Raw genomic sequence first — 21,200 nt, 5'->3', positions numbered from 1 at the left:
CCAGAAGAAGAATGAAGTTCCATAGACTGGTGACAGAATCTCAGGATACACACTTCTCTGGTTCTCCTCTTATTTTGCAGATCGTAACTTCAAAGTATACTCGAAAGAAACCACCTCATTACCAATTATTCAAACCTATGATGTTCCACAAGGCTCAATTCTTTCCCCTCTACTCTTCAACATTTTCCTAATCCCTCTTCTCACTCTGGCCCAGTTTATCGGATTTACCATTTTTGCATATGTGGACGACATCCAACTTCTCCATCCCATTAATCCCGCCAACTCCACTGACATACAGGAAATAAACTCTAAACTGGATAAAATCAGCGATTGGCTCCAAACAAACATTCTCTTAACATAAACAAATCTCGTGGCTTACTTTTCCCGATAAGAAATAACGCAATCATAAACAGACAAATTTCCATCGAATCTTGCCCAATACAAATGGAATCTAAAATAAAGCTACTACAGTGTTCTCCCCAGAAATTTTTTCCAGCCGGGTGGCATGAAAAAGTAGCCGGGTGGGCAGGGTGGGGAAATTTGGTAGTGGGGAAAATTAAATGTATTCTATTTTTATTAGTTAATTATTATTATTTTCCAATGCTCGATATGACTTCCTTTTTTAAGGTTTGACACTTTACTAAATTTAAGAAGTATCCAATTCTAGAAGTGAATAATTAGATATTCACCCTCTTTCAAATAGTATAGAGGTTTAAAAAAGGGAAATGCGTTAATGAAGTCATTAGGTTCAATCTAACTATTTATTTCTGCATGAATTTAAACAACTATAAAAAAAAAAGATAAATATAGCTCATCCAGTCATACAAGAAATGGCTGTACAACACCTCTAATAATGTTTTGATCACTAGGTTCCTTCCTGAGGTCTCACTGAGGATATGAAATAGATGCTATCCCTACTTCCAGACCTCTTCCACATAATTTATGCAGAGGTATTACTGAGCCTTGAAGGGCACCTGTGTGATTGATCTTTATCTGCTTCTTTTTTATTTTGCTATATTCAAAGTAAGAGCTAGAGCAAAACAGTATAGGTAAAGATGCAGGTAATAATTAGCAATGTATAAAAAATATTTTATTTTTATTTGCTTATAATGTCATTTGAAAGCTGCTTGATGATAATACAACTTTAATTTAATTCTTTATAATGGGTGTGTCTGTGTGTTGGGGGGACAACACCTATGTCAGCAGTAAAGTTAGAATAGGGTCATTAAATCCAGTGGTGTACCTAGCATATATGACAGCCAGTGCTAATCATTTTTTTAACAAACCCTCCTCTATATAAAAAAAGATATTTTTTAGTAATAATCCATGAGTCACACAATAAGGGTGCATCTAGGAAAAGGCAGCATCTTAAACACTGCAGTGAGCACGATAGCACCAACACACGCATTGTAAAACTAAACAAACCAGATCCTACACAGTCAATTGATCCCGTAGTCGATGCTAACAGAAAACCATGTCCTTTTCATACACACAGAACACAGATACACCCTCGCCCAATATGGAATAATCACAAACTAAAAATAGAAATATGTAGACAAAAGTTAAACTGAACAAAGAAACCAGACTCTGCATACAATGCAGCACCATAGAAACATGTCCCCTAATACTGTGCAAAATATAAAGACAGTAGATGTAAATTTGAAAAAAACTTCTACATAACAGTCACCACTTTACAAATTAACAAACAGAAATAAAATAATGAGAAATATGAAAATACCATTTTATTGGACTAATCAATTTTTCAATTAGCTTTCAGAGGCCAAATCTTTCTTCAAGACAGTACAGTTTACAGCTGTTATGGTATCCTGTCCTGACCTGAGGAAAGGGGTTTATTCCCCCCAAAAACTGCCTTATTTCCATTTCCTATTGATAAATTTTAATCAATACAGTTACAATACTACTTGATTCTACGTAAAGCAACAAAAATATTTTTTTTCTACCTTTTGTCGTTTCTGCTTTAGTCATCTTCTCTTCACTCTCTTCTTTCTATTTAGCATTTGTCCTCGTTCCCTTCCATGCAACATCTGTCCTCTCTCTTTGCCTCTTCCACCCTGCCTCTGCCCTCTCTCTCTCTACCCCTTCCATCTACTGTCCACCCTATCTCTGCCCCTTGCATCCACTGTCCACCCTTTCTGCCTTTTCAATCCAGTGTCTGCCCTCTCTCTGTTCCATATGGTATCTTCCCTCTTTCTATGTCCCTTCAATAAACTCTATATCCTGTGCCCTTTCTCTCCTTTGTACATGATTTATTTCAGCTTCAACCCCTCTCCATTTTTTGTCTCCACCCTTCCCCTATGCTCTGGCATCTCTCTCTTCTCCTTTCTTTCCTTCCTTCCTTCCCACTCCACCCCATGGTCTGACATCTCTATCTCCTTCCCTTCTCTCCCCCCTCTCCAGTATCTGCCTCCTGTCTTTCCCCTTTGGTCCAGGCTTCTCTCTTTCTCTCCGTCTTTCTTCTGTGAGGAGATCATATTGATCTTGAACACTGAATAATTCTTCCACATTCTCCATATCACTGTACTGTAGTTTGGTCCAGCAGACTCCTTTGGCACTATTACATGGGTAATAGTAAATTCATTATGTATCAGCTTTACACACAGAATGCCACAAGTCTCTATTTCTTGTGCTGTGTTTACATCTGCCAGCAGCAGAAACTTGTGAGACAGATCCCTTGGCAATACTGCACTTCGGAGCCCTTTGACCATCTGGTTCTGTATGGCTGCAGGCTTTAAAGCTCTGTTTACTGGAGGAGACTGTCCAGCATACATAGTTGCATCGCTCTTAAGGATCTGATCAGAGATTACATTAGACAAAGTAGTATTTTTAGGCATGGAAAAACAGGACATGTTCTCCTCAATCTACTCAGATGCCCTTTAATATTCATCTGATCTCGGGCTAAATCTTGCCTCCTGAGCTGATCTTCAAAGGAGAGCGGAGTGAGAGCCATATCGGCAGTGAGATCCGTTTTGGGCCACATGTTGTGCAGGGCTGGACTAAGGCAAGTTGTAAGCTTCCTTCTATCGCTGACCTAACTTCCATAAGTCAGCAACGGAGGGAAGCTTACAACTCGCTGCTCTCGCTTGCTTCGGGCCTTCCTCATTGCCGGGTCCTGCCTTCACGGAAACAGAAAATAGGCAGGAACCAATGTTCCCTCTAAGGATTGATGAGGTGTGTGCAAAAAAAAATATGCATGAGCGACAAGTTACATATTCCACAAATTTATGAGCAGGCACGGAGGATGCATTTTTAAACAAATGTAGTTTATCCTTGTACTCCTTATGTATTTTTAATCATCTATGGATATGTTTGTATGTTTATTGTTCAAATGGTTTTATTTATTTCCCAAAATTTATTTTTGTTATACACATTGAAAATATTTGATATTGCGTTTAAATCAAAATCTCAATAAACTTGAAACTTGAAACGAGTGCCAATGAGATTGTGGGAGGGTTAAATACTCAAAACTTAGAAGAATAACAATTTACTTAAAGTTTTTGCTTCGCCAGCTTTCTGGTATCTTTACATAATGCAGTGGTGTACCTAGCATATGTAACACCCGGGGCCCATCATTTTTTGGCACCCCCCCCCATCTGTACGAAAAACGTGATTTTTAGTAACAAGCCACACGTCACACATGAGTACCTAGGAAAAGGCAGCATCTTACATATTGCAGTGAACAGTACATCAATACACCCATTGTAAAACTAAACAAGCCAGACCAGCACAGATCAATCCTACACCGTCAATCCTAACAGAAAACCATGTCTTTCGAACACACAGAACACAGAAAACACCTTCGCCTAGTAAGGAATATGTAATCACAAACTAACCCCTCCCTCTTTTACAAAACTGTAGTGTGGATTTTAGCTATGGAGGTAACAGCTCTGATGCTCATAAAATTCTGAGCATCAGAGCTGCTACCACCAAGGCTGGTGCTAAAAAACGCTTCACAGTTTTGTAAAAGGGGGGATAAAATAAAAATACATAGACAAAGGTTAAATTGAACCAGCAAGAAGCTGGACTCTGCATACAATGCTTCACAGAAACAGTGACACATGTCTCCTAAAGCAATAAATAAATAGAAATTTTTTTCTACCTTTGTCTTCTGTGGTTTCTCCTTTCCTCATCTTCTTGTAACTCTCTTCCTTCCATCCACTGTCTGCCGTCTCTCTTCCCCTATATGGCATCTTCTCTCCTTCTATGCCCCTTCCAGAAACTGTATGCCTCCCCCTTCCATCTCTCCTTTCACCCCATTGGTCTGGCATCTCTCTCCTCGCCTTCCCTCTCCCACACCTCTCCTCATAGTCTGGTATCTCCCCTTCCCTGATTCTCTGGCATCTCTCTCCTTTCCTTTTCTTCCATCTTTCGCTCCCCCTCCATGCTCTCACATCTCCCCCTTCCTTTTCCCTTAGACTGGCATACCTTCCTCCTACGCTCCAAGCCCTGGCATCTCCTTTAATTCCCTCCCTCATCTTCCTTCTCCCTCCAGCTGGGTACCGCAACACTCTTCCCTGCAGCTCTGCACTTCCCCACAATTGCCATGCTTCGGTTCCTCTTCTTCCTTCCTTCCTCCCCCCCCCCCGCGGGACCCTGCGGCACCATCAACTCTTACTCCCTCTAATGTCGGCCCTGCAGCTCCAGACTTCCTCGCACCTTCTCCCCTCCCCCTTCGGATCGCTATTATTTTAAATGTTATAGCCGCGGAGCTGTATCCATCAGTGGAGATGTCTAACCTCGGCCTGCCCCGGAACTCTTACTGCAGCAGCCGCCCGTCTAGGCAGGAACAGGAAGTCACTGTTGCAGTAAGAGTTCCGGGGCAGGCCGAGGTTAGACGTCTCCACTGATGGATACAGCGCCGCCGCTATAACATTTAAAATAATAGCGATCCGAAGGGGGGGCAGGTGTGGGGAAGTCCGGAGCTGCAGGGCCAGCGTTACACCAATGAGACCAAGGGGCGGACCGCCCCCCACTTAATACGCCACTGATTGCGGGGATCATGAATGGAGTCGCCGCTGCTGCATCTTAGGCGAGCAGGGCAGACGCCACCGCCGCCGCTTCCTCTCACCTCCGCTCGAGTGAGCGACACCAGAAGAAGCATGAGCGACGCCACTGAAAATAGTGAGCGATCGCTCATGCGCTCACCTTAGAGGGAACACTGGCAGGACCCGGCAGTGAGGAAAGCCCGAAGCAATCAAGAGCAAGTTGTAAGCTGATCTGTCTCCTATAGCGAACCCATGCTCCGGGGCGTGTGCATGCCGACTTCCCTTCTCTTCCCCCCTCGGGACGTGACTTCTGGTTTCGGAGAGAAGCGGCATTCACATGTTAGAGCCCCGGAGCATGGGTTCAAGTCGCTTGCTGGCGTTAAAAACTAAAAGAAAAAAAATTCAAGCTGTGCCGAGTCAGCCCGGTAAATCTCCAAACCGGTGAGAAGGTTTTTTTTTTTTTTTTTTAATGTTGAGCAGAAGGCAGCAGCAGCAGCAGGATTGCCATCGAGATTACAGCCGGGCGCTCATCTAAATTAGCTGGGCGGAGCGCCCGCCTGAAAGGCCCTGGGGAGAACACTGTACTAGGAGTCATCCTAGACAAAGACTTAACTTACCACGATCAAATAAGCTCAGTCATAAAAAGTTGCTTTTACAAACTTCATCTTATCCGCTCCTTAACTTCTATTCTCGAAAACCGCTTCCATCGAAACTCTGATCCACTCATTAGTCATCTCTCATCTTGACTATTGTAACTCCTTATATAACGGAATCACTCAAAAGGAATCACGTCATCTTCAGCTTATCCAAAACACAGCAATCAAACTCATAGGAAAATATGACCATGTCACTCCTCTTCTACGAGAAGCACACTGGTTACCTATCTCACATCGCTCTACATATAAATTTCTCTTGCTCACTTTTAAAATTAAACATACGCGCTCACCAGCTTTTCTCGATAAACTCATTATTCCCTATTTCTCACCACGAACCCTTAGATCAGCAGACCAGAATTTATTGAGTGTCCCTCCAATCAAGGAACTTTACTACACTAGAAATACAAATTTTGCCGTTACAGCCCCAACTCTCTGGAATGCAATGCTATCTCACCTTCGCCAAGAAAATTCTCTCAATAAATTCAAAACTAAACAAAACTTTCCTATTTCAAGGCACATTCCATAGCGCTTAACAATATCCCTTCTCAACTGTAACTCACTCCACAAAAAGAACCACTTCTATGAAGCGTCACCCTTCCCTGGTGTATTTTTCCCCTCCCCTCATTTATTTTAATTTTTATGATGTAATTATAAACTTTCCTCTCCCTCTCTCCCCTAAGTCCATATACATCATTGTCTTCGTCTATTACCCCGTTTTTCTTTACTTCTATGCTTTTAGCTCTGTAAACCGGCCAGATACATGCTGATGGTTGGTATATTAAAATGTAAATAAACCTGGAAACTCTGGTATATGGTAGCAGTGGTATTTGGCTTCTTGATGGTGTGCTGGGGGAGGGGGTTAATGGCACAGTTCTCCATACGCTGAGGAGTCCTCCACCTACTGTTCTGCCAGTAGGGAGTGCTGTTTCACTACCACATTTTCAATAGTGAGGGACAGGCAGCTCTGAAGAACTCCAGGAAACCTGCCTGTCCCTAGCAACTGAAAGCCTAATATTGAAGCAATAGCAATAAAGTTGGAGGACTCCCTCTCAGCTTAGAGAGAACAGTGCCAGTAACCCTCTCCTGGCACACAACCAACAAACTGGGTGTTTATTTTGTATGGTTGATTTTAATGTGCTATTTTATTGCACATTGTTTCAAGACAATTTCATGGGATGAGATGCATCTTTTGGGTTTACCGTGCTAGAAACAATACGATGCATTAACAGATGGGTTTTACAATTAACAGTTAATTTTGCTCACAGCTCTATCCTGCACTTACCCATTCGTAATATGGAAAAGAAATAAAGCCAGAACAGGCAAAGGATGGGGGCTGCAAGAGCCTGGTTCACCGCTCCAAAGTGGATGTGCTTGTCTAGCTTTGCCGGCAGATATGCATAGTATAGATTGTGCCGATCCACCAAGTGTTTCAATAATATGTACAGCAGGCCTGGAGAGGGATGGAGAGAGATGACATCAGTACAGAAGAGGCAGACCGGATCCACAGTCAATAGTTTAGCCGTCTCTCCACTCTGCCCCCTACAGGAACTTTGGAATTGTGTTAATCTGTAAATTTTGTAAAATAAAAAGTACATTGAAATTCAGTTTTGCATTCTTGCCACCTCCCCTCAAACGCCTACATATTCTCTGTCTGTCTGTTCCCTCCTCCTCCTAAAAAAGACTGCTTTAGCCACTAAAAACAGTCATTTAATCCACCTGTCTCTGTAGCTCATACTGGAAGCTGCTCTACAACTTTCTGTCTCCTACAGGGACTCTGTTTCTGTAAAACTACACCCTTGACAAAGCATATGCTAACTCCAGGAGACCTTTCAAGACAGTCTCTACACCCAGCCTAAGCCTCCCACCCTCCCCCTAGGCTCACATTACATATATAGACCCACCCACCAATCATGCCCAACACATTCTACCTGTAACCCAACCAAATAGGAGCGACAATACCGGGCTCTAAATCAAGAGAGCCTGGCTACCTGGACCTGAAAAGATGCAACAGTGAAGCCTTTACCAAGTCCAGCATGCAGAAAGGCAAGAATCACAGAGATCGGAGCTGAACAAGGGTCTATCTGGTCCTGCGCACATCAATGTTGGAAAGCCTTCCATGCCTTAAGTAAGCAGAAATGGTGGACGACTTCTTAGACTTAAAAAGAGTATCAATAATCAAAGCTGTGTTCTAAGGCTGTGCCGTAAGAGCAAAGCGATTCGGGTCCTCCATGCAAACCGGACCCTGCATAAGCAGATTTGGATGAGTACTCAGCTGAAGGTTGAGACCCTTGTGAAGATACAACAGATCTGTGTACCATGGTCTGCAAGGCCAATCTGGATCTACCAGAATAATGTGACCCAAATGGACTGCAATCCGCCGAATAACTCGACCTATCAAGGGCAAAGGAAGAAAGACATACAGGAGAAACTTTTGAGGCCACGGCTGCACTAGAGCGTCAAGACCCTCACTTCCAGACTCAGATCTTCGACTGAAGAAATGATTCACTTTCTTGGTCTTTGCCATGGCCATGAGTTGAAGTGGGTCTGACCCAAGCGCTGCACTATGGGGCAGAATGCCACTGCGGACAGGGCCCACTCGACCAGATACAGAATCTATCTGTTGAGAAAATCAGCTTGAACACTGTCGACTCCCACCACATGTGCTGCTGACACTGTCTAGAGGTGATGTTCTGCCCATAGAAAAAGAAGGTGGGCTTCCGGAGCCAGAGGGTGCTCTTGGTCCCTCCCTGACGACTGACATAGGCTACTGCTGTCGCATTGTCAGAGAAGACCCTGACCGCTTGGCCCTCCAGATTCTTTTGCAATCGCATTAGAGCCAGCCAAATGGCTCTCAGCTCCAACCTGTGGACTGACCATTTCCTCTGAGAGGGTGTCCAACTCCCCTGGATGGGACAATGATTGCAATGGGCTCCCCAGCCCTGAAGGCTGACATTTGTCATCACCACGATCCAGGAGACAATCTGCAGTGGAATGCCCTTGCAGAGCGACTGCGGGAGAAGTCACCAAGCCATGCTGGCCTAAGCCTCCAGAGTCCAGGGAAGACAGGTCTATAAAGCATCCCTGTGCAGAGCCCAGCGAGAGAGTAAGGCATGCTGGAAAGGATGCATGCGCGTCCTCACTCATGACACGTCTATTGTGGCCGCAATGGACCCCAGGACATGAAAACAGTCCCACGCTGAATAAGCCGGAAACTCCAGAAGGGAAGAAATCTGGGCACACAGTTTCAGTCTGGGCGCCTCTGGAAGATAGATATGGCCTGCAGCTGTGTTGAAGAGAACTCCGAGATATTCCAGCGACTGAATGGGTGTCAGATTGCTTTTTCTGTAGTTCACGATCCAGCCCAGATACTCCAGCACCTGGATCACCTGATCCACTGTGCTCTGTCACTCGACAAATGAGGGAGCCCTGATCAGCCAGTTGTCCAAGTAAGGGTGAACCTGCAGACCCATTTTTCACAAGTAAGTTGCTATGACCACCATTACCTTGGTGAAGGTACGGGGAGCTGTTGCCAGCCCAAAGGCAAAGCCGAGAATAGCATGAAACAGCAAGAATTTACGGTGGGCTGGAAATATTGGAATGTGGAAGTAGGCTTCCATGAGATCCAGAGAGGCAAGGAACTCTCCCTGGGCCATCATTGCAATGACCGACTGCACTGTCTCCATGTGCTGAAAATACAGAATAGGCCTCCAATCTTCGGAGCCTTTCTTTGGCACAATAATATAGAGAGAGTATCTGCCTGAGCCTGAGAGTTCAGTGGGCTCTACAGCTTGAATATACAGCAAGCATACAAACAATAATCATTCCGTACAGTTCAAGATAGATAATTACACAATGTAGACTGACTTTGGGAACGATGGGCTAAGGGGAAGAAAAACAATATTAAAATAGGAGAGTGAGACATAATAGGTAAGTACATACGGGAGAGGTAAATTACATCTGTGAGAGGAGATGGAATCAGGATGTTAAGTTATAGGTCGAAGGCATCTTTGAGCAAAAAAGTCTTTAAGTTTGATTTAAATCTATCAAGATTTTTTTCTTCCCGGAGGTGTAAAGGCATTGAATTCCATAATTGGGGGGGCTGAGATCGAGAATATTGATGAGCGTGTGGTATCGTATATTATTTGTTGGGGTGATGGTATTACTAGAAGATGTGAACCCAGATGGACAGGAACGCTGAGAGTCTGCCACCTATCTGCAGAGGGGCGTCCCTCGGCCTGGCATCACTGCACCTTTTTGGCAGAGGGTTCAGGACAGGAGGAGGAAGGCTAGGACCACCTGTAGCCAGCATACTTGGACTGGGAGCCTTGAGAAAATCTCTGATGTGACACTCGTATACGAGCGGGATCCCTGGGAGCCACAAAAATGAGAGCAACCAGAACTTCTAAAGGTTCTGGCTCTGCTGTCAGGCAAAGTCTTAGGGCGACGGTCCACCACAGAATTCATAAGGTCATCGAGGCCCTTGCCAAACAAGAATTCCCCTTAAAGGGAAGTCTAGCCAAAGTAGCCTTGGAAGTGGAATCACCAGCCCGTTGCCTGATCCAGAGCATCCTGTGGGCAGAAATGGAGTACGCCAACACCTTTGCCAAAACCAGCATAAGGTTATACAATTCATCAGCAACATAATCTGATCCAGCCAGAAGTTGAAGAGGAGGATCCACAACCTTACACTCTAGCGTGCGCAGTCGAGAGAGGCAGGTGCATGAGACAAAGGATCCTTTATGTCTAAAATAGCTGCATCAAACAGTCTCCGAGGACCACATCCATATGGCAGTCTTCACTGGGTAGAGAGGTACGCTTGGTCACCTGCGCAACCAAAGAATCTACCCTAGGCTGACCCAGAAGCTGCCGGCACTCCTGTGCCAGAGAATACAAGCGAGACATGGCCCTCAGTATCTTAAGAGCACCTTCCGGAAAATGAAATTACTCTGAAATTAGAATGCTCATATCAGGGTGCCAGGGGAAGGTGGAAGACTGCGAATGCACACCATAAAGCCAGGAGAAAGAAGTGGACGGAGCCAGTTGAATGACTAAATTAAATTTTATAATAGGTATGGAATTGGTACAGTGTGTTTTTGTATTGCATTGATTTGTACAATGAATGTTAATGTCTTATTTTGTATATTCATATGTAACTCGTCCTGGATAACGGCGGGGGAGTCCTGCAAAGACTCTAAATTAAGATCTGGTAAAGCCGCAGACTTAAATAAACACAGAACCCCGGGATCATCCCCAGATTCTAAAATCCTATAGGGATCCGCAGATCCAGAGCACAGCTCCTGATCTCTTGACCTGGGAAGTGCTACGCCTGTAAATAATAATAATAATAACAGTTTATATACCGTAGGACCGTGAAGTTCTAAATAAGGGGTCAGCATGCTGGTCATCAACATCAGGATCCCCCAGATCAGGATCAGGCAGCACTGGAAGAGCAGTTGACTGAGATGAGGACATGCGCCATTAAAAAGACGCATCTGAGGCGGAGCAGGACTGTGCAGTGGAAGAATGCCTGCTTTGAAACTCATTCCACAAATGTTTCATAAATTCAGAGAAAGCCTCCGGTCACCCTTTAATGGCTTAACTTTGTGTTTCTTACGCTGTGGAGGATGGAGCTAGCAGCAATGCAAAGCCCTAAAAATAAAGAAGGCCACTCCACAGGCTAGCTGAGCATTTGGTCACCTGCTTCAACATGGGAGAGGTTCATCAGGACACTGCCGCTTCTCCCAGGTATGACACATGGCACAAGAACGCTCTTGAGGCACTAAATCCTGGCAAGAATACACATCAGGAGTGCCCAAGGGCTCCATCTTAACAAGTTTTGAGGCAAAAACTGCAGTTTTGGAGAAGCAGGGAGCTTTTGAAAAAACATCATTTTTTAAATATTACACTTTAAAAATGATGATTTTAGGATTTTTTCAGGTGGGGGAACACAGAGGGACATGCAGAAACCCTCAAAAGTTCAAATTTCAAACCTCCCCCTATTCACCTCATAGGCTGTTACAGCCTTCACTCACTGTGACCTGTGCTGAATATGTGCTGCAGCCTGCCTAAGCTCTCTTTCAGTAGCTGGAACCAGAAAATCACTGCTTCATGCTGGGAATGCCTCTGCAACACTGACCTTCAGGTTGCTAGTCAGATCCTATGCCTGACGTTACCTCCACCTCTGCAGATGGATGCGACGCACTCAATGATGGTGAGAAGACACTGCTGAGTCTCCAACAGATGCCAAACAGCCTGCGTGCTCGAACATTCATTCGTCAGAAGGAGAAGGATGGGGACGGCCCTGAGCTCCTATGAAGTAAATGCAGGTTGGCTGACAGGTACCAGCAGGGATTGGCCTGTCAGCTGCAGACCGAAGACTGTGTGATTTTAATTCAGGCAGAGCTGAATAAGCGCTCTGAACACCAGAACCCCTGAAAAAGGGATGAAAATACACTGAATAAAATAATAAAACGTGGAGAACATAACAAACACACACTTCCAGGCACGCAGAGCCCAGTGAAGTAGAGTAGAGGCACAGAGAAAAAATCCGGAGTGGATTCCTTCTGTAGATGGCACATTACTCATCTGTATTGCACTGGAAAGTACTTTCCATCGAAACATGACCTTAAGGCTCAGTATAATGTAAAAGGTCAGAATCACACATGGAACCATTTCTGGAGAGAGTGAAACACAAAACACTTCCAGGGAATCATGTTAAAATTGTTCATATCTAAATACCTAAAATGAAAACTAAAGCATCATAAGTAAATAAGAATACAAATTTTCCAATTAAATTGGCCCAAGGAAATAAAGCATTACTGCCCGAGTCATACAAGTGTTATGATCTAGGATAGCACAGCCCTGAGTTGGAGTCCCACATCGCCCTCGTCCTTTGCCAATGAAGGACATTTCAACCTCCCCCTACCCAGTCTCCTCATTGTTTAGCCACACAGGAACCTCGCCAGCTACGCCAATACTTGTTCATTAGCAGTGCTCTGGGGCCTGAGGGAGGCACCTTCCCTTGCTCAACCCGCTGGAATCATCAGACAACAGACTTATGCTGTAAATATTGTTTCTATTCATATTTATTATCTGCCCAGCAAAAGGGGAAAGGACAGGTTGTTCACCCTCTCCAAGGTAGGGAGAACGAGAGGGCACTCTCTAAAGGGGATAGAGTCCATACAAACGTAAGGAAGTTCTTCTTCACCCAGAGAGTGGTAGAAAGCTGGAACGCCCTTCCAGAGGCTGTTATAGGGGAAAACACCCTCCAGGGAATCAAGACAAAGTTAGACAAGTTCCTGCTGAACAAGAACGTACGCAGGTAGGGCTAGTCTCAGTTAGGGCACTGGTCTTTGACCAGAGGGCCACCACGTGAGCGGACTGCTGGGCATGATGGACCACTGATCTGACCCAGCAGCAGCAATTCTTATGTTCTTAAAGGAAAGGTCTCCTCTACTTGGATCTTCATTATTTCTCTCAATCTAGGAAGCTGTCACCCAGGATTAGGTACTGACTTACCGAAGGGTACAATGATTGGGCAGGTGATGCTGTAGGCCATGGTGACTGTAAAGAGGCAGAGCATACGAGCATACATGGCACCAAACTCAAACTCGTAGGCCTGGAGCTGGAGAAAAACCAAAAGCAATTGTACATGGTTCTTCACAATATGAAACAGCCACATGCAAACTTCAAACAAGCACAGACCCTTTCAGCGTCTCAAAAAAGGAAGAGCCCCCTTCAACATGCATCCTCATTCTGAGACACCTATCTCTAATTGGGGGGACAAAGCTCAGCCTCCAGCTTCTTTTTCAGCAACAGCTGGAGGTTTGAGGATAGCTCAGATGGTACTCTATAACAGTGGTTCCAAAATCTAGTCCTCGAGAACCACAAAGAAGTCTGGCCATCAGGACATCAGGAAAAACAAATTTGAAACGCCATTCTATGGGTTTCCATGGGTTCACGGCCACACACAGACAATATCAGGCAGACATCCAGAAGACAACATAAACCAGCATTTGGACATCTTACTAGTCAAAACTAGTCCAAGTGGGCATTCTCAAAACACACTTTCTACATGTCTTTCTGGTTGTTTTGTCTCCAGTGTATCCAAATCTTAAAGGGGAGTGTTAGAGGCATTTTTGGGCATTCAAACCTTTAACAAAAGATCCTGGGCTTTATTTTTGGACGTTTGGAGTTAGACCTGTTTTAAAAGTGTCTAAATGCTAACAAGGTGCCCAAACTGAAGGTATGACCCCCCCCCCCACCACCCAAAGATGTTAAAAACAAACAGTACATTCTAGCATGTATTACGAGGTGGTCTCAGCCCAAGCAGCTTCGAATGTTAACAGACATTTGAGGCCAGAGAGCAGAAAGGCACTCTAAGAGTTACTGCAGTGAATTTCACGTTAAAAGTCCCAAGAACAGATATCACTATATTTTGCTTCTGTTGTATGGTGAGCCCTCCAAAACATTAAGATGACACCTGTAGGCGTAAGGGCTATTGTGGTGTACAGTAAGTTTTGGGTGGGTTTGTCATACAATAGAAGCAAGATATAGTGTCATCTGTAGCTGGGACTTTTAATGTGGAATTCACTACAGTAGTATTTTGAAGAGCCCCTCTGCTGTGCTCAGCTGTCTGAAAGGTTTGCTAAGAATGCCTAGACAAAAACTTGCTTTTGTGCGTTTTCATGTTTTTTAACTCAGACTTAAAGACATCCTATTGTAAATGCCCCTCTAAATGTCCAAATGTACCCAAGCACTCTTCATCTGTACAGAACAGGGAGATCCAAAAATGAAATCTTTACATGGATTTTCACTCCACTGACTTGCCTAAGCTCTATTTTTTTTTTTTACATGGGGCAAAATAGCACAATTACTTACCGTAAAAGGCAGTATCTGGGGACAGCAGGCAGATATTCTCACATGTGGGTGATGTCATCCACGGAGCCCGGTACAGACAGTTTAAAAAGTGTACTGTCACTTTAAGTTTTGAGAAACTTCATGACTGCCCGCACCGTGCATGCGTGAGTGCCTTCTTGCCCAACACCCACTCGTGGTACCTCAGTTCCATAAGCAAGCAAAGAAGCCAACCCAGGGAGGTGGGTGGGATGTGAGAATATAATATATATAATATAACTTTATTTTTCTATACCGCCACAATCTTATAACTTCTAGACGGTTTACAATGTAGAAAACTGGACAATCAGCAAATTACAGAATACAATAGTAAAAGCACAACATGTTTCTCAATAATAATCAGTATAGAATTATTAATTTTAAAATGATTTCTATTTAGGAGATAAATGTGTCAAACAATGCAGTCTTAATTTCTTTCCAAAATGCACCATAAGCCAACCTGGCTCCATTTATGTAATTCCTAACCAGGACTGCTGTTTGCTTGCTTGAAACATCTGCCTGCTGTCCCCAAATAACACCCGTTATGGTAAGTAACTGTGCTTTATCGTAGGACAATCAGACAGAATATTTTCACATTGGGACTCCCTAGCTTACTGCAATGGGATGGAGGGAGAGTTGGCCAAGGCCATTAAGAGAATAAATTTTGTAATACTGTTTGGCCGAAGTGACCATCCCAAGAGGTTTCCAGACAGTAGTGAGATGTGAACGTGTGAACTGAGGACCAAGTAGCTGCTTTGCAGATTTCATCCATGGGAGTGGAATGTAAGAATGCAACTGAAGCTGCCATAGCTCGGACCTTATGTGCTGTTAACAACCTTCGAGCTGCAGCCCAACCTGAGCATAGAAGAAGGAAATACAGGTTGCTAGTAGCCATGTGGAAATAGCTCTCTTGGTTACAGGTCATCCCAACCTGTTAGAATCAAAGGAGATGAACAGTTGAAGAGAGGTTCTGTATGGCTTAGTCCTTTGTAAGTAATAAGCCAAGGCTCATTTACAAGGTATGAAGAGTGTTTCCCCAGGGTGAGAATGAGGCTTTGGAAAGAAAACTGGGAGCACAATGGATTGATTTAGAAGAAATTCCATGACTACTTTTGGCAAGAATTTAGGATGGGTGCGGAGAACTACTTTATCATGATGGAAAACTGCAAGGGGTGGTTCTGACACCAACACTTGAAGATCACTCACTCGACGTGATGGAGACTAAAAATACTACTTTCCAAGTGAGATATTTAAGATGAATAGAAAGCGTTGGCTCAAATGGAGGTTTCATCAGTCTGGTGAGAACAACATTAAGATCCCAAAGCACTGGAGGTGGTTTGAGAGGTACTTTGATATTGAAAAGTCCTTATATAAGCCTGGAAACAAGAGGATGAGCAGTTAAAGATTTATTGTTGACCGGGAACATGGAAAGCACTGATAACACTAAGGTGACCTCTGAATGAAGTGGTTTAAGACCTGAATTGGATAAGTGGAGGAGATAATCCAACAATGAAGACATGGAGGAGGATGAAGCATCTTGATGATGAAGAGCACACTATGTTGAAAACCGTGTCCACTTCTGTTGGTAACACTGCTGTGTAGAAGGTTTTCTGGATGCATTCAAAATGACTGACAGGATTCGAAAGATCAGCATCTGCTGAGGTCATTCCAAGAGGTATCAAGCTGTCAGGTGCAACGACTATAGATTGGGATATAAAAGAGACCCTTGACTTTGCGTGAGAAGAGATGGAAAGATCTTCAGGGGTATTGGATTCTTGACACTGAGCTGAAGTAGAAGGGAGAACCACGATTGTCTGTGCCACCAAGGGGCTATTAGGATCATGGTGGCAGAGTCTTGCTTGAGCTTGACTAGCTTCTTGAGACTAAGAGGAATTGATGGAAACGCATAAAGGAATTTGGTTGTCCAATCCAGGAGAAATGCATCTGCCTCTAGACGATAAGCCAGTTGTCTGAAACAGAAATCTTCAAGATGGTTTGGCTTGAACAGCCTGTGAACAGACAGATCATCTGCCAGATCTCGGGCCCTACACGGATCTTGATCACAAAGGTCAGCTAGGTTAGCCACATCAGCGGACGCCGCCGAGGTGCCCTGAGGCAACATAGGGATGGAAAGAGATGCAGACGCGATGGCAGGCATCACCCGCCTGTGCTCCGGGGTCTCTGTCTGTTAACACAGAGACAGACTGGAGTCCAGTGGAGGAGAAGAACCCACAGGCATGGACTTCTTAACCAAATATGCCTGATATATCATATTCACAAATTCCGGGGGGAAAAAATCCCCTGCGGCAAGGGCCGCTCTATGCACATCAGATCTAGAGTGCTTAGATGATTTATGAGACTTTTCCCCAGAACTGTGCTTGCGTTTTGCTGGAATGACGCCATCACCCTTTTTAGGGTCTCCAGGCGTGAACTGTGCGGCGCTTATAGCATTAGATCCAAGAAAGACCTCTCTAGAGGTGGAAGGCACGGAATCCATGCATACCTTGTGGGCCATGGCGCATATGGACCACGGCTGCAAATCCAACAGTCATCTGCTACAAACGAGGCATGAATCCATGCCATCTTGTTCTGAGGAGGCCATGTGAGAAGTTTGGAGCAAAAATGAAGCTCCTAAGTGCAAAAGAATACACTTTTAAAAAGTTTAAAAATAATCCAAGATGGCTGCCATGGATACCGATTTTGCCCTAAAACAGCCCAGGAAAACCACAGGAAAATGGCGATTTTGCAATTTTAGAGGTGGGGTGGGATTAGGGCATGCAGGGAAACCACCAAGAAACCCTTTTTAAAGACCCTCCAAAATTGCCAAACCAGGCAGGCAAGCAGCTGCTCATTGTGCTCTGAGCTGTAAGGGAGAAATGGCAGGCACTACTGAAAACAGCATGCAAGGAGATCTCAAGCCTCAGGAATCTGGAAAACTGGATTTCAAGTCTTCTGACTGCCTCACCTTCCCGGTCACCTTGAACAATGACTTCCAACATCTGTGAATTACTCAGGGAAGGTACGCAGTCCGGTCTTGATCCCAGGTGCACCTCCATGGAACTGCGCAGCCTGCGCTCCACCCCTTAGCGGATGAATCTGGGGTGAGCTAGCTCCCAATCTCAGAGCCCCGATTTGATATGCAGGCTGTCCAGGGGGCTAACCGCACTGGCAGGTAATCCCCCAGATGCAGACTTTTCTCCAAAGTCTGTGATCTCCCGCCAAAAGAATATCCCCGCAGGGTATTTCCACAGCACAAGGGTAAACCCGCAAAAAAGATCAAATTAATATAGTAAAATTTAAGAAATGAAACATGAGCAGAAGAGATGAGCTCCTACAGCTTGGCTTGTAGGAATAGAAAACTGGTGTCCAGGGAGCATGCACAGTAGGAGGGGCTGAATTTTGGTTAATTGAAGATCCTACAGACCTTGGCTACTGGGCTTGAGGGACCATTGGTCTGACCCAGTAAGGCTATTCTTAAGGTGAGTAACTCCCAGTAGTCCAGAATAAAGAGGGATTGTACAAGAACAATAAGCTTTTGTATTTATTATTGCTTTTGTTTGAAACTTTCTCCAGTTTAATTGCTATCTTTTTGAAATTGAAATGTGTGTATTTGTTGTATAAATGGATTGCTTTTATTGTAAACCACCTTAAAACTAGCATGCAAGGCAGTATATGAAATGAACAAAACCCAATCCAATCCAAACTGTGATGGTAAGCCCAAGGGAAGGAGAGGACTGGACAACCTGTGTAGTGTGGTGATAACCGATGACAGTTACTAGATTTCAACAGGCAGCATTTCCTTAGCCTCACTGATTACTAAGTACTGTTTATACCTGTTTTATGTTTCTTCTCTCACCAGCGGATTTGGCCATGACCATGCGGGCAGTGTAGAGGATGAGGCCAGGCAGGCGCAATAGCTCCATCCCGTTCCCAACAAAGGCTGAGGCGATGACATAGTTGACAAAGAAGGCTCCCTGGTCAGGCAGGAAGACGCACCTAGGAGAGAAAGGAGCACATTTATCGTTGATGAAAATGAAGTACTCCAAGGGTTAAATAACTGGTGCCCACGTTTATGCTGAGATTTTCACAGGAAACGTACACTGTTCTGTTAGGGGGTTTGCGTGGTCAGAGCTTGAATGGGATATGGGCATGCCTCTCACTTAGGCATGTTACTTACAGAATGTGCACCTTTGCTGCATTTAATAATAATAATAACTTTATTTTTCTATACCGCCATAGTCAAAATGACTTCTAGGCGGTTTACATTGAAAGAAGGCTGGACATTCAGCGAAGGAGAGAAATGTTACATAAGAAATAGGAGTTGCATGAGGAATTACATCAGGTTTGCCAAGGGGAAATATCATAGTGAGCAAAGGTTCTGTTTAGGCAATGAATTTGTCAAATAGAACGGTTTTAATTGATTTTCGGAATGCGCCGTAGGTCTGCCTGGCTCTATTTAGGTAGTTTCCCAGCCAGGATTGCTGTCTGCTTGCTTGGAATATGAAGGTTCTGTCCAGAAAGGATTTGTATTTGCAGCCTGTGATCTTTGGGTATGGAAAGATGTTTCTGTTTCTGGTTGTTTGTGTGGGGTTGTGTGGTAGCAGGTAGGAAGGTGCTAGTCTCCAGACCTGTTTGAAACAGATACATGCAAACTTGAACAGTATTCGCGCCTCCACTGGCAACCAGTGTAAGTTTTTGTAGTAGGGGCTAATATGGTCTTTTTTCCTCAGTCCGAAGATTAAGCAACTGCAGTGTTTTGCACTATTCTTAATTTTTGTAGACGATGTTGCAGTAATTCAGGATAGATAGGATTAGCGACTGCACCAGTAATCTACAGGATGTTGTGTCGAAGAATTTTTTAATAGTTCTTAGTTTCCACAGCGTGTAAAAACATTTCTTCACCAGTAAGTTTGTGGGGTCAGCCATGGTTAAGTGTGTGTCTAGTGTGATACCCAGTATTTTTATGGTTTTGGAGATTGGGAATTCGTGGTCGTTTATTTTTAGTAATGTTCTGGTTATTTTGTCATTGGGGCTTGCCAAAAAGACTTTTTAGATAATTACCGTACAGTTATATTAGGTGTCTAGATTTTAGGCATTCAGTGCCAGGTTAAGCTAGGATTCTCAAATGGAATAGGCTCTCATTCCACTACTACTACTAATTATTTCTCTAGTGCTACCAGACGTATGTAGTGCTGTGCAGCTCGAAAGAGCTTACTATCTAAACAGACAAACAGGATGCCTTGGATACAGTTCAAGAGAACGGCTGGGTTGGTGGGTTATGGATTGAAGGCTATATCAAAAAGGTGGGTTTTTAAACAAGGGAAGGGACTTGGTGGACAAACTTGGGTAATTTATTCATAGGGGGCAGCTAGATGAAAGGAACCAAGTCTGGAATTGGCAGTGGATGAGAAGGGTACAGTTAAGAGCAGCTTATCTGAAGAATGGAGTTTTCTGGGAGGTGTATAAGCAGAGAGAAGTGAGGGGCAGTTAGGAGCTTGAACGGTATGCAAAGGCGGATAGGGAGCCAGTGAAGTGATTTAAGGAGAGGGGTGACATGAGTGTAGCGAGGTTAGTAGAAGATGAGTCATGCAGAAGAGTTTTACACAAATTGCAGGGGGGAGAGGCAGCACTGTGGGAGACCAGTTAGAAGTAGGTTGCAGTAATCTAAGCGTGAGGTTATAAGAGTGTGGACAAGGGTCTGGGTAGTGTGTTCAGAGAGGAAGGGACAGAAAATGAGAGGTCAGAATCGAAGACGACTCCAAAGTTGCGAGCAGAGGAGACTGGAATGATGTCAGTATAATTTACAGAGTGGAGAATGGAGGAAGAGGAGCAGCTCAGTATTTAGTTTCAGATGACAGCAGGACATCCAGGCAGCAATGTCGGCCACCAATTCAAGACTAAACTAAAAACGTTCTTATTCCAAGACATATACCATAGCGTCTAAATATTTCCTTTTCCAACAGCATAGCAATATATTAAACGAACCGCTTTTAAGAAGCGATCCCCTTTCCTGGTGTTTTATTCCGCCCCCCCCCACCTTAATTAATTTGTTATAACAATGTAATTATTAACTTTTCCTCCCTCTTCACCCTCAAACTCATGTTCGTAATCGTAATTTGTCCATTTAATCTTCACGTTTTCTCCTCCTACTCCCCTTCAAAAATTTATTTTAACATTTTTAGCTTTGTATACCGACCAGGTGCACGTTGATGGTCGGTATGGTTTAATATCAGGAAAGGTTTCACTAAATCTACTACACTAACCAAAGTCCTCAAATTCAAGGAAACAAATTTCAAAGAAATGGGAGACTTCGTTCACCAGGCGCTACAAAGCCAAGAAGAAACCGATAACGTGGAAGACATGTGGTCGACTTTGAAAGCAACCATACAAGAAGCAACAAACCGCTATGTAAAATCAGTAAGTAAACGGCGAAGGAACAATAAGCCACAGTGGTTTACTGCGGAGATCTCAGACCTGATCAAGGAGAAGAAAAAAGCATTCATCTCTTACAAACAATCGGGGAAGCAGGACTCTAGAGCAGACTACCTGGCCAAATCAAAAGCAGTCAAAACAGCAGTTAGGGAGGCTAAATTCCTCATGGAGGAGTCTCTAGCAAAGAACATCCAGAAGGGAGATAAATCCTTCT

At 44.1% G+C, this 21,200-nt stretch overlaps 1 protein-coding gene across 1 annotated transcript in view; it reads right to left on the bottom strand.

The window, feature by feature from the left end:
* TMEM63A (transmembrane protein 63A) overlaps nucleotides 1–21,200 on the bottom strand; it is a 202,822-nt gene that overhangs the window by 22,189 nt on the left and 159,433 nt on the right. The window contains exons 18-20 of the mRNA XM_033936649.1: nucleotides 18,388–18,550; nucleotides 13,178–13,283; nucleotides 6,942–7,109 (exon numbers count right to left, since the gene is read on the bottom strand). Of these exons, the coding sequence (XP_033792540.1) occupies nucleotides 6,942–7,109; nucleotides 13,178–13,283; nucleotides 18,388–18,550 (437 nt within the window). The remainder of the gene's footprint in view (nucleotides 1–6,941; nucleotides 7,110–13,177; nucleotides 13,284–18,387; nucleotides 18,551–21,200) is intronic.

The sequence above is a fragment of the Geotrypetes seraphini genome, chromosome 3 (genome assembly GCF_902459505.1).
Source record: "Geotrypetes seraphini chromosome 3, aGeoSer1.1, whole genome shotgun sequence".
NCBI lineage: Eukaryota > Metazoa > Chordata > Amphibia > Gymnophiona > Dermophiidae > Geotrypetes > Geotrypetes seraphini.
This window is presented reverse-complemented; position numbering and strand designations above follow the sequence as displayed.